Source organism: Phalacrocorax carbo, chromosome 7, assembly GCF_963921805.1.
Source record: "Phalacrocorax carbo chromosome 7, bPhaCar2.1, whole genome shotgun sequence".
NCBI classification, from domain to species: Eukaryota; Metazoa; Chordata; class Aves; order Suliformes; family Phalacrocoracidae; genus Phalacrocorax; species Phalacrocorax carbo.
The window spans coordinates 14,382,524-14,396,778 of NC_087519.1; the positions used below are offsets into that span (position 1 = coordinate 14,382,524).

The 14,255-nt window shown below is 40.6% G+C and overlaps 1 protein-coding gene across 5 annotated transcripts in view; it reads right to left on the reverse strand.

The window, feature by feature from the left end:
- The window catches only part of MYO5A (myosin VA), a 103,819-nt gene that overhangs the window by 59,139 nt on the left and 30,425 nt on the right, over positions 1–14,255 (reverse strand). For all 5 annotated transcript variants that reach the window (XM_064456431.1, XM_064456429.1, XM_064456427.1 and 2 more), the window contains exon 5: positions 2,317–2,473. In XM_064456431.1, the coding sequence (XP_064312501.1) occupies positions 2,317–2,473 (157 nt within the window). The remainder of the gene's footprint in view (positions 1–2,316; positions 2,474–14,255) is intronic.

Genomic DNA, 14,255 nt, shown 5'->3' on the forward strand with positions numbered 1-14,255 from the left:
ATATAACAGAGTATTTAGTAGGCAAAGACACTAATGCTGATAGCTCATAAAATGCTGATATTTAGGTGGTCCAAATAGAAATTTAAAAATTACCTCTGCTCCTAATATTTTACAATCAACTTAGCAAATGAGGAGTTTCCTGTTTCTAAAACGAATTACTCATTTTCTTCCTAATCTACATGGGTTAATTTGCATTTCTGCTTATTTATCAACTGAAGAATTTGAAACATGAATTTTGCTATCCTAGAGTCTGTCTCAATGCTAGATTTCACAACACTCATTCTAAAGCTTATTTAAAGTTCAAGTGTTTGAAGTTAAAAGAATAACTTTCATCCAATTATAACAATGTTTTAAGTAATTGAAATTTCAGATACACCCAGGTTCATGAAATTGTTGTTATCCCTAGAAAATAAAAATAAAGCATCACCACTGTTTTTTAATAAAACGTTGTTTTTTAATAAAAAGGTGTGGATGGCAAGTTCATTTCTAGTACTCAACTTAAACTTCCTTGCTTTGGAAATTAAATCAGGCAATTAGTGGTGAGCTGATGGCCACTGACTGCGAGGTAGGGTCCAAGAAGTGAGAGAGAAGGATGTTTAGTTTAGGCTTTGAGACCAAACTAAATAAGTGGCGCAGGGAAACCTGTAGACAGTTTGTATTTCACCCAGCAAACAGCAAACTGCAGATCCATCCTGCAGAGTCTCTTACTGTAGCTTAGCAGACAGGCGGTGAGGATGCAGCCTCCTGCCTGGCCCCAGGTACCACCTCCGTGGTATGCAGGGGAAGGCAGAAGGGGCATTCAGCACCCCTGGTCCTGTTAGCCATGCACTCAATCTCAATGTGGCCGATGGTGGTACGACACTGCAAATGCTGGAGCAGTGAAAGGAGTACTCTGGGATTAGCTCACACCTGCAAAACTGCCGTTGCTCCCTAGGGCCCAGGCTGCTCCTGCTGGGGTAGGTGCAGCTGAAGACAAGGCAAAGGTCCCCTGGCTTCCTCCCATAGCTGGACATTTGGATCCAACAACAGCAGAGCCCACTGTTCATCATGGCACAGCTTGTTTTATCCCACAAAGCAGTTTCAAAACACCACAAAGCACCACAAACCAGGCACAATTACCTTGTGACAGAACACACACAACTGTGATGGGGCAGATATAGTTTGAGTATCATGAACTCCTCATGGCAGGAGGAAAGAAGGAATAAAACATATTTCATTTTTAAAAATACCTGAGAAAGAAAACAATGGCAGCGTTTTGCATTTCACATTTCACTGCAGGTACTCCATTTATTCATGTCTATCCACTAATACTTCACACTGTTGCATAGAGATGCTAAACATTTACCAAGGCATCAGCTGTCTAAGGATTTTCTTAGGTTGTGCATGTGCATGCCTGTGGACAGAGCTACTTCTCTCAAGGAATTCCCCCAAGACTGTTTCTCTCTGGTGAATAATTTCTTAACATAGTTCCTTAACTTCAGCTACAACTTGAATCTACACAAAGGCAAAGGCACAAAAAACAATTCAGATGAGCCTAAGAAATGTTTTCTGCTTGGCCGTGACATCAGAATTACAGCACCTCCTGAGCATCCCAGATAACAGAGATCCTGAAGCAGAAGGGAACTGCACATGTTGTCTCACAGCCTGTTGCCAGCACCTACACCTCCAAGCCAATGGCTTTGGAACTTGACTACAGTTAGTTACACAAATTTTCAGAACTGAAACATTAGTCTGAGCTAATTACAGCAAAATTACGTCTTCTGTTGTGTTTTTCCCCTCTGAAAGAAACTGTGTACATCTTATGTATCTTTGATTTCTCAGTCTATCTTCCCTAATCACATTTCCTAAAATTTAACATTTGCATTACTCAACAACCCCCTTCACTTCAAAGTATAATCTACCTGCCCCCACTGTGTGATGTACATGTTCAGGGGGTAAGACAAGAAGTTTTAATCCTCTTTGGTATTTTATACACAAAACCAGTCTTCTACATTTGGCCAGCAGTCTGGGAACTACCCGTTTTACAAAGCTGAACAGATTTAAAGCAGTATTCATATAAAAACTACTTTGTTACGTGAAATATACTAACAACACTTGAAACAACACCTCCCATCTTCTCTCAATCTTTCATAAATACTACAGAAAAGGATGCCTAAGGCACCTTCCAGTAAATGGATTAAAAAAAAAAAAAATTTAAATATATTTAATTCTGGGTTCTTTGATCCTTAAAAAAAGTATGGATTGCTCTTTCTATTGAATGCATATGTTAGCCCCAGAATGATAACTGCATCTGGATGGTGGGGTTAGCTCTCTTACCTCCATGATGGGGTTGGAGGCCAAGACTTTCTCCTCAACATTGGCTTCACTGGCAGATCCACTGACCGTGGCAAAGTACCTCATGGCATACTTAGCAGAGACGGTCTTTCCAGCTCCAGATTCCCCACTGACAATGATTGACTGATTTCGCTCATCTCTGAAACACAGAGACATGTTAATTACCAGCAGTTTTCTCAAGGACGTATATTTTTCGTTCCCCCAACTTGTCAACCCCTCCACCACAAATATTAGCAACACAGCAATAATGTAAATGCATGTGGCAGAAACAAGGCTGTTAGTGACCAAGCTGTCTGAATGGCTGATTGGACTGCCTGCGACCAGGATGCTCAGTCAGGATTGATGCTGCCACCACAGTCCAGCCAGCCAGCAGAGCTGCTCTAGAGAACCTGGCTACAGTAAAGTACCCGTTACCACTATTCACTACGTGCTTCTGCAGCTACTTCTACCTAGAGTCTCTGGTAAAGTGCTCCACTAAATTATCAGTGCTCATTAGTAAAGATCATTAATGCCATCTTACAGATAGAGAAATCAACAGCAGAGTCAGCAACAGAAACCTTTCATCCTTCTGATCTAATCATCAGCTTTTCTCAGAAATGTTCTGAACCTGAAAAATTCAAGCAGGGCTGTTCAGGACACAAATAGCAGCTCTGGCATGAAGACGATCCCTTTGTTGTGAAGTAATTTCTTCTCATGTAGAAAAAATAATCTCCATTTGCTCCTAAAGCAATTTTCTCCCATCTCAAAGAGGGTTCTATCCATAAACCCCAACAGTATGACTAATAAACTCACTACAAAATAACAAGGATAGAAATTAGCATTTATGTAGCCTGAATCTTTTAAAATAAAGACCATACATGCTTTTATACAGTATTTTATATTTCCAAAGCAAAAGAAGTTAAAATGAATGATATTTCAAAATACTCCTGTGAGCTGGGTGATCTTAATTCTCTCTTACATGCAGAAAGTAGAGAAAGAAGGAATAAAATTTTACCCCAAAGATTTTCAGAGCTGGGGCTGGAACACAGAAAGTATGACCAAGCCCCCAACCAGGCTGCACTTGCAGCACAGTAACTGTGAATGAAATTTTGGGCAGGCACATGTTCAAGCAGCACATACACACCCTGCAGAGCCTCCAAACGCCTGCTGAGGCCACCAGTGAATGCTATGCAGGGGAGGAGGAGAAGTGTGCATGGAAAAACTATTTGTGTTTTCTGTAAAAAAGCTGCTGCTGAAATTATGAAGCTAAATTACAGTTCACATTGTTACTCTCAAGCTGTTACCTATCTCTTCAAAAACATCCCCAAGCCCCCATATAAGATCACAACTCCAGCACCTACTTTGTATTGCACAAAGATGTAGGCTAAAGGAGCCACTGGCTACAGCACACATCTCTATGAGGGCCAAGGTGGGATTTGTTTAACTGAACAAAGGCATCAGCTGAAGCAGGTTTTCCACATTTTGGTAAAAGGAAATTAGTTTAAATGGCTGGGTGCTGATTTAAATTTAATAGGAACGCATTAAGAAGATCACAGCAACCTAATTTTATGTTCTCAACTTCCACCTCACACATGCGATAGGTGCGAATCACTACAGCACAGTTCACACATTCACATACACCAAGCTGCCAGTCTCAGTGGGAAAGTTGTGTGAAAGCATAACTGTTCAGCTTGATTCCACATTGTGTGTAGTCCAGGTTACATAGGCTGAACTGCCAGAGATGCCAGCCTCGGCCACAGGAAAATGAGACCTTTCCTTACAGTGGCCATCAAGCCTGCTGTGCGCGCTCCTGAGGGAGGTCTGTGGTGCCTGGGAGGGCTTGCAGTAGTGATGAAAATTTTCAGCAGGATACAGAAGAAGAAACATTCTCTCTTCTTCCCCATTCCCCTCGCCCTGAGTCCACTGGCAGTAGACAGACATGCATGAGGGACAGCCTGTAGTTCTGCACGTCAGGAGGTGGCATGAGTTGTACAGATGCTCACATTCAAAGAGCAGCAGAATGACATGAAAGAAATGCAGCCAAAGACCCAAATGCAACATCCAACAACCAATTTTCCTCTGACACAGACAGTTCCTGCAGTGAGTCAAAAACAGAGAAAAAATTCTTCATAGGACAGGCAGTGCTCTTTCTGTTATTCCTCCCCTGCTCGTCAGATAGGAAAAAAGAAACAACGATACTGTTATAAAATTTGAAACTTCCGGTCTGATTTCAAGAGCTGCCTAACACAGGAGGTGGGCAATGACATAACAAGCTTTACATTTGTAGATCACCAGCTGTTTCATGTATTAAATATCATCAAATATATGAAGATTTGTGAAGCTCAAGTCCTATGAAATGTATCCTCTGATGATTAAGCTTATTTTTTAGCTTAGTTCCCAAAGTACAGAAGGCTTTCAGAAAACAAAGTAGTGCAACCTCAGTACTACAGACTTCTGACAAAATTGTCAACAAAAACCTAACTCTGCTGCCAGGAGAGGAAGATCGAAATAAGGGCGTCTTATTCTAACTATCACATCCTTGAAGGACATGTGTGTGAGCGTGGAAAGTGCACACTCGTTTTGCAGTCCCTAGTCTCTCCTCAGGAGCTCTGGAGCAGTAGGAAACACTAGGCTCTTCAGAGCACTGCAGAGGAGGGAGTTACATGTTTTCGAAGACAGTAATGAAAAAATGAGGTTGAAATAATTGCTCCTTAAGAATACTGTTGCTAATTAGCCTAGAGTTTTCTTCCCCCATGTCATAAGATATGAAGACATACTCTTCTCGTTAGCGCTCATTCATGTGCTCAGGAAAAAGGGATCCATTATTATGTTACTGTATAAGTACATATACACATACACTTTTCATAAATTCACCTAGAAAAGATACAGTTGGCTCTGTGAGAGCTGAAAATGTTGCTGCCATCTCTTCTGCAGTGAGTATTTGTGTTTGCAGCAGCTACAGCAATCATGAGAAACAAAGGGCTCGCTCATTGTCTGCAGCAGAGTTCTCTCGCATCACCCTGCCAGCGCTCCATCCACACTCAGAGACACTCTTGTCTTCAGAAGTACATTAGTCCATTGTTTTGCTTTAACACACTGGAGTGACCATCCTCTAGCATATTAACCTTTCTGCTTCTTGGCAGAGAGAAAGGAAAACACAACAAAACAGCCAAGATCACACTCAACATTTGAAGGATGACAAAGGACAGCGTAACACAACACCCCAAACACAACAGCAGCAGGGGATGAGCTGTTACTGCCACAACCCCAGGGAAGACTTGGCATATGGATTGTCCTACCACAGGCAGCAAGATACTTAGTCTTTCAAGAAGGAGGGTGGTGTAGTGCTGCCAGGTAGCCATGTCAGCTTGGCAGAGGGCTCTTTTATGTCATTAAACTTTAAAAAAGCAAAATGCCACATTGGAAAGGAAATAACAACTAAAGTAGAATCAAAATGCCTTGTGTAGTGCATGAAATGTGGTGAGGATTATTTTTAATGGTTTGGTATAAGCAATGGTCAGTCTAAAATATAACCTCTGCTTATGCCAAATGAAATTTTCATAATCAGTCTGCATTAAAAGCAAAACAAAACAACAAACACCAAAACAAAACAAAGGAAAAAGTCCCCAGAAAACACAAGTAACAACACCCTGAGTTCTTTCTCAGCTACAAGTAACACTTATGGAGCTATTTTTAGCTAAATCATTAGCCCTCAACCTTTGACCTGACATTTTGAGCGCTTAACATGTCACTAGTCAGAAAAAAAAAGCTAGAATTAAAACTTTCAATTAAACGAGTAAGTAGGGCAACGGTGTTGTGTGTGACACCACTTTGCAGCCTGATGCCACAATTCATTATCTATGCAATACTTCATCTTCTTGGAGCTTTTTCTTTGAATAAAGACTATAATTAGATAATTTTAAAATTAAGATTACTTCTGAATGGAGGAGATATTTTAATTGTGCTTTTACAAAGACAAATGAGGGAAGGCAAGCTGGGAGACAAGAAGGTGGAGGATGCCTCTTTCACCCAAGGTGGGTAATGATCACATCCTGGGATGCAGAACTACATTACAGTGATATAATAGTAAGCCAAATTATCTTGAAAAGAGGTGTTCAACCCCAACAGACTGAAACAGATTGACTGGGAGCAGTTAACCATTCACAGAAACACAAAGTATTACGTTCAAGCATCAGTCAGGACCACATTCAGCTTTTGTCATTTCTGAACAGTGTGGAATAAAGGAATGACGAAACCAAAATAAAACTTTAGCTTTAAGATGATTGGCCCAAACATTTCACAAGCTGAAAAGTGAAATGATAGGCTGAGATCGCTTGCAGTAGCAGGGGACTTGATTTAGAAATCTTCCATATCCATTCTCTCAGGTCTATCTATACTTTAAGAGTCACGTGAGGGTAACAGCTATTTCTTGTCAAATGAAAGAACAGTAACATACTATGGAGTAAATAACTGATAATTTAAAGTAGTGTTATCTATCACAAAAAATAATGCTGATGTCTAATTTTGAAAGGTAATATTCAGATGCTGTATGCAAGCCATGCACAATTGCAGTCCTTACGACAAGTAATGGCCATAGAACGAGCAATAAATGTCACTAATTTTTCATATCATAATTCTGGTAAAGGACAGAAACAGATTTGTGCACAGGCTGGTAAATTTTAAAGACAATTTTGGTTTACCTACAAAATTCTGTCGACACGCAATATGTTCATCAGGAAATTCACTGTCAGAGTGCCAAAACAGAAGAGATGCAGACCTACCTAACTCCTGGAAGCTTGAGATTTCAACCCACATTCCAGGAGGGTTTTTTTTTATGCTTTGAAAAAACGTTGCAAAATTCAACACTGAAGCAGCTTCTGCTCAAAGGAGGTTCAGCATTGGGGAAAAAAGAGTGCTACAAACTGACTTGAGATACCTTACATGCAGAAAAGGGTTTTGACAAATATGAATGAAATGACAATGCACAACAAACCAAAAAGCGGTTAAAAAAAAATACTGTTTTCAAGATGTGAAGAAAAACCTTTGTTGAGGATGTGCATATATCTCAATGCAATACTTTTAATAGCATTGACTACTATGGACTTTAAATTCTGTATTTCGTAGAAATCTAAGGGAGATGCTTTCAGAAGGACTCAGAATGGAGGAAATGCTACTCCCATGAAGTCACAGCTGTCAGCTTCAGTGGAAGCAAGAGCAAGACCGTCACCAGGCACCTTCAACGTGTACAGAGTGCTGTAACAACACTGACTAATCATTGATAGCTGTCATTATCTAAGGCAGCTTTTAATGATTTCAGTTGACCAATGGAAAAATTGAGGCAAAAAAGAAAAAACAGTGCAAGAAGTGAAACATAAAAGTTACTAACATTAAAGGCAGAGTTGTCAATTTTAAAAAAATTTTTGTCCTTAAGATCACTACACCCACTGAAGCCAATTCCCTCAAAAACAGCTTACTGCATCACAACCATTATTTCCACAGCAAACTGCCCAAACAGATCAGGATAATCAAGACATATAGACTGAAAAATCCCCACAGATACCTTTGTTTACCTTCTTCCTCTATACCAATAGAAAATCCCTCTCTGAAGCAGGAACACTAAACCACTTAAAAACTTACCCATCAATAAGCATTTCAGAGGGGATTAAAAAAGCCCAGAGCTGTTCAACTTAATCATCAAAGCACAACATTGTTTTTGTGGGTTTTTTTGCTTCCTATGACTGATGCATCAGACACATCACTTGATCTTGTCTTTCAGACTCATGACTCCACAGCAAATAATGTCAAATAGATGTATATAAGCATACACACCACAAAAACATCAGCCTGGGAAAACAAACAACCTCAATATTCATATCAGTCCATCCATACCCAAGCCACCAGCATCTCTACCTGGCAAAAGTGTATCATTAACAGCTGATTCTAAAAGATTCTGATATGGACTTTTAAATGCTTGCCTGTGATGAACTACTTCAAAGCTGAGCTGTCTCAGTGCCACGTAATGTAGATGAGATTGGCAGAAAAGATCAGATTTGGTTGTACTTGAGAACTGTTTCGTTGTTGTAATTGGCTAGACTTATTTTGTTTGAGATACTGTATGTTCCTGATGTAGAAGCACGAGAGTGATGCTTAGGAGGCATGTGCTTAAATGAAATTATCTTGTATATTACATAATTTCTTTAGTATAAATGACAAATTTATGCAATCGCTAGTAAGATGGATAGTATCTAACATAAATCACAATCACTTCAGCAAGTATTTCAGTTTACTTTCTTGTTCCAGCAATGTGAAGAATATACTCCCTATCTCTCAACAGCTGTTGTGTTTCTCTGGGCAGGGGCTGCCTGTTGCTGGGGCTGTGCCAGCACAGTGATTGTGTAGAGGTGTGAACTGGTGGTGCCCGTGCTCTGAGCTGGGCACACATAGGCTGGAGAATGGGAGTTGTGCTGGAGTTAATGCTGAGTTGGGATGAAGAAAGTCCCTGTTGAAAAGGGTGTGACAGTGTTAGTATGAAGTCTGTATGAGGTTACACTCCAGCCACATGCTACTAGTGCCTCTCCTTACTCCAACTCTCAAAGAGATTCTGAGGCTGTTCTGCTGCTGCAGCTGTGCTGGGGAGTCTCTTCCTGGGCAGAGACTGGCCTTCTAAGGCCTTGGCATTTTATGCCTTTTTTTCTTGTATTTATACTGCAATGGTTCCTGACCATTTCCCACAGTATAATGGCCTAACAGGGAACACATGGATGAAGACTGTTTGCAGCTTCAAAAAACTGATTAGGAACCTTTCTCCAGGTTCCTATCGATATGTCTTGACTAATGCTTCTCCTGTTCCAAACAGCTTGTTCAGTCTTGGAATAGATACCCACAGAAAAGATTTTAAACTTCTTCCTTGTGAAATCCATCAGCTTTCATCAGCTTTTATTACAAAGTTAAGAGTTCTCTGTAGTATCAAATGCTTTGTGAGCTTCACAGAAAATATTCTGATTAACTTATTAAGAAATTTAGGAAGGAACTTGCCGCTGCAGACGGCCAGCCCCAGAACACTAAAGGGAGCAATGCCTTCAGGGACTGGACATCTTCCAACCTAGGAAAGAGGCTGCATAGCAGACAAATGCAGGGAAAAGAATAAAGCAACAGAAAGATGAATCCGTGGTATAAGATTAAATAATAAGGTTTTGCACACCTCATCTGCACGCTCACTAAATAGGTCTGACTTCAATAAATGTTGAAATAAGGTGTTTCCTAACAATACCAGTGATTGTAAACTTGAAACCAAAATACATCCATATTTTTTTTCCTAGAACACTCTTCTTTCTTCAGCATGAAATGTGGTTTGGGAGAGATACCAGGATTTTTTTTGCAGAGCTCACCAGCCTGTGCTCTCCCCAACACCTGCCCTCCCCAGTCCCCTACTGGGGTAGGTGCCAGGTTCACTCTTTTATGTGATGCTTCCACTGTTACACTTATTTGCTTTTCTAAAAGACCAAAATTGCTTTTTACACTTACCTTAAATGAAAGGCAGCTATAAAACCCACTAGCCCTGGAAGGTTTAACAGGCGCCAGTGGAATATATTTAGCTTCACCTTTGCCTAAGTGCAGTGTTGTGTGGCAACAAACAAGGCTGTACATGTTTAGTAGCACCTGTTCAGTGCAAAGGCCTTTGAAATTCAGCCCAGGGTGTGCAGCATCTGTTAGGAGCCATTATAAAAATTGGCAACTCTACAAACCCAGGATTTGCTTTTCAAGTAGAAGTAATTTAACTGTTCAATAAATAAATAAATAAATAATAATTCATTCAGCAGTTTTCTAATGCTCTCGGACCAATCAAGGGCAACAGCAGCCAGGTCCAGGCAGCCTTCCCGTGACCTCTTTCATTGAGGGCAGGAGGCAGCACCTTGCCCTTTGTCAACCTTCTGAACAAATTATTTCATCACAAAGTTCTCTGCAGCCCTAAATAAATTCTGTTATCCCATTTCTGGATTTTACTCTTGGCCTCCTTAACATGGGAAAGCACCCGTTTTGTCCTTTTATGTACCAACTGCTTCCTGTAGCCCACGTAACACAAGCACGTCTTTCCATTCTCTTTACACAGCTGCTGAACCCCTCTCCCTGGGAGGTCACCTTCCCCCAGAGAAGTCTCCCCTGCAACCAGGCAGTGCTGATGAATGCCATCCCAGCGCTCTGCCTTCACCTGTACTGCAGTAAACCCTTTTCCCTCATTTTTAAATTTCTTCCTTGCAGTGCTCCTTTGCACAGCGGGCACAGCCCCTCCTTCCTCGTCATCCTGGCGTTTCCAGCACCAAGGCCTCCAAATTCACTTGTATTGGCACATCCCAAAAGGTGTGGCCTGACACAGACAATTACTTTTTCCACCCTCAAAGGGCTTTTGTGTGGATTAACAAGGTAACTTTTGTAAAATGCCCAGAACGTGCAAAGTGCTATATAAGCGCTAAGGATTATTATCAGAGACTGCAGTGCTTTGAACCATTCTGTGGCGATGTGATGGGGACAGGGGATGGAAAGAAAAGAAAGGGTGAGTTCCTAGTGCTATGCCCCAGGAGCAACCATCACTTCCTGCACAGAACAGCAGCCCCATTTCTTGGTCTGTTCCACCTGCACACCCTGTACCCATTGGTTCATTTTGACTATCTGGATCTAACATGCTCTGACCTGACACATCCCAGCCTTCACAGACGCCATGCATTAACAATTCAGAGACACGTTCAGCTGCACCTTGAGTCACAAAAATTGCTCCTGACTAAGCAGTAAATTAATTCTTTGTAAAATCATTCATTTTAATAGGCATGAAACATTGGTCCAACAAACCATGTTCTTTAACCACATTTCTACATATATTTCCAGTTTAGCTGGTTTTTTAAACCTAACAGCATTTCCCACTGACGTCTTCTTTAGCCACTAAAGAGGACATTCTGAGCATATGACCACGGGCTGGAAGCTCAATATCTGGGATCAACTCTGGGATGATCCAGGCACGGCTACAGCAGACCAACTCTGCCCTACTTGTCATCTATACAGGCAGAAATTGATTTACCAGTATTAGGGGAGATAAACTTTGGTGACTGCTTGCAAAGTGCCTGCAAAAACATGAAGCCTTACGCAAAAGCAAATGTTTTTATGCGATATATGTTACCTAGCACAGAGACCCCTTAAAGCGGCAGGAAATGAAGGCATGCAAAATATAGCATGTTAATTTTTGTATATTGAAAACAAAGTAGCTTTGGGAGAATGTTACCAGGAAACTCATTTAACTGCTGCACTATCAATTACATACTCTATTCTCACATATTTTATTGTCAAGCTGGTGTGATCAAGTCATCAGACACACTGGATGAGGACTTTTGATTCAGGGGCTCTATGCACTGCTTTTGCCACCTTGGTGAACTCACCAAAGTTGCTCTCCCACTCCCCATGTCTGTTTCACCTTACAAACTAGAAATAATGATACTGATCTCTTCTGTAGAAGACTTTGAGATCTGGTCATGGAAAGTGTCAAACAAAGGTGAAATATTACTATTAAACATAACCTGAATTCTCTTCAGTCTGTTCCAGATGCAGACTCAGCCACTCCGAAACACCTCAAGTTCTTAAGCATCTTTTGGTCCTCTTCAACAACAGCTCAGGAAGAACATTCTGCCATATTCTCAAAACCAGCAGATGTATGTTTGTTTTTTTAAATTAACAAATTCACCACTTGCCATTTTAATTGTATCCAGGAAACACAGCTCTTGACTGTAAAAATGGCAGAAGGTGAAAAGATAACGAACTGTCAGTAGCATCTCTCGACACACACAAATGAAGAAAACTGAGGTCAGCACATGCTGCAAAATCATGACAGATTGCACTCCAGAGGAGCACAAAGATGAGCCAGCACTATGCAACTGATTTATCTAGGGATTAGTCAGAGGTCACTCCTGCAATAGTTTAGGAAAGCTCACTGCTTAGCTACCAGCAGGCCACCTCACATGAACTCTAGCTTCCAGCTATGACCATGCTTAACCCTTTGTTGCCTAAAAACAGTCACTGCTCAGTCAAGTAGGTCCCTAATGTTATGTCAAATTCACTGCTGTCTTGTACCTGTAACATCATAAAATGTCAGACCCAAACCATAAAAGACTATTCCAAAATTATCTGTTCTCACCAGAAAGGGCAATTTCCCTTTTCATTCTTATTTTAGCAACAGAGCCCAAAAAGTACCATCTCTTTTCAAGGTATTTAATTTAAAAAGTCATATGTCAAAGCTGTAAGTCAAAGAAGGCCCTTGTATGTTTGTACAGTGCCCACCACAGCAGGCTCTCAATTCATAACTGGATGCAGATCCCTGATGGGTTGTTAATCATCTCCCTCCCGACTTCTGCCAGGGGCGAATAGAGTATCCGTTTATCAGACACTCAGAAAAAAAGCAGCAGCTGATCAAACGTGCATTTTTATAAGAGGGCATCATCTTGGGATGCCTGGGATAACTGGAAACTGTCAGTCAAAGTGCTTTAAAAACGCCTACTCAACAGCTCACCAAGCTCCTTCTGAACAAAAAGTGATAGAAAAAAAGTCTTCCTGTAGCTGAGAGCCATCAGACACATGCAAAAAATCTGACAAAACAGAGAGGCAGCCTGCTTATTAAAGGTAATTTAATGAAAAAGACACACACTAACATTGAATAGATCATTACACTTTGTCCAAATAGAAAAAGCAAAACTTTGGAGAATGATGCTTTAAACACTGGTGCTTTCCATCCTGGTGAGTCTCATCAGTATGTAAATCTGTTTGCAGATGTTACTTTCAACTTGCACATTGCTAGACAAATTTACTACTTAATCAGACGGAAATCTCCAAGTTAATTTATTAAATTGAAAAGTACTGAACTCCGCTGTATCTGTCAACAACCACTAGTAGAACGGAACAAACCAGACCAATGAAGTGCTGATAAAAAACCCAATATCATAATTACAGTGTATATATATATATTATATATATATAAATAATATATAATATACCCTTACTAGGCAGGCGAAGGGATCCTGTGTAAGAGTGATTTAGAACTTCTTTCCCTAATAGTGTTAGGAAACTGATAATTGTAAATCTCATACATTAATGCAATTCTTAACAGTTTAAGGAGTATAATCATCAATGTCTCCTCTTATTGCAAACCATACAGTTAGAAATGGAGGCTTCTACTGAATATTACAAAGAAAATGAGCTGCACCTGCTGATGGTTATGATTCCTACTGAAGCTGTAATGATTTTTTAAAAAGAAATCAAATATTAATGTATCAAATACTGATACAATCAACTGATGCTTTGCCTCAATTTTTGTAGTTACCCCTGAGTGGTAATTGTGAAGACTGAACTTTTTTGGTAATTATTTGTAAATGCTAACCTACAAAATCGGTACGCATTGTAATTCAAATGTTCAACACATGCAAACACCCACGTGCTGACATCGTGATTTATATTTCTCAGACAAAAATAAGTTCTTCAATAATAATTTACTTCCTTTTAAATCACTTGTCTGCCTTAAACGTTGTCCCAAACTTGTATACATTTGCTTAAATGAAGCAAGCTATCCATGAGCAATATATTGCCTATCTGTGCAAGAGAGAGACCTCTGAGTGCAGGCCCCAGGCCTTTCTGAAAGTATAGCTTGGAACCACAGCAGCCCCCAAACTGCTCTACATGAAAGCCCTGTGGCAGGGGGTAGCCCCTCAGACAAGTCCCCGTCCAACCGATTGTGCTGCCTCCCACCAGGACACGCTCACAGGTGGATCTCCTCCTGCTCGGACAGAGGATTGATCTGCTCTGGAACCCTTACACCTGCGGTCTGGAGGACCATACAACCCAAACCAATAAAGTTATTGGCAAGTATGAGGTGTACGTAACCCTAAGTCTAACACAATTTAAATGCAGTT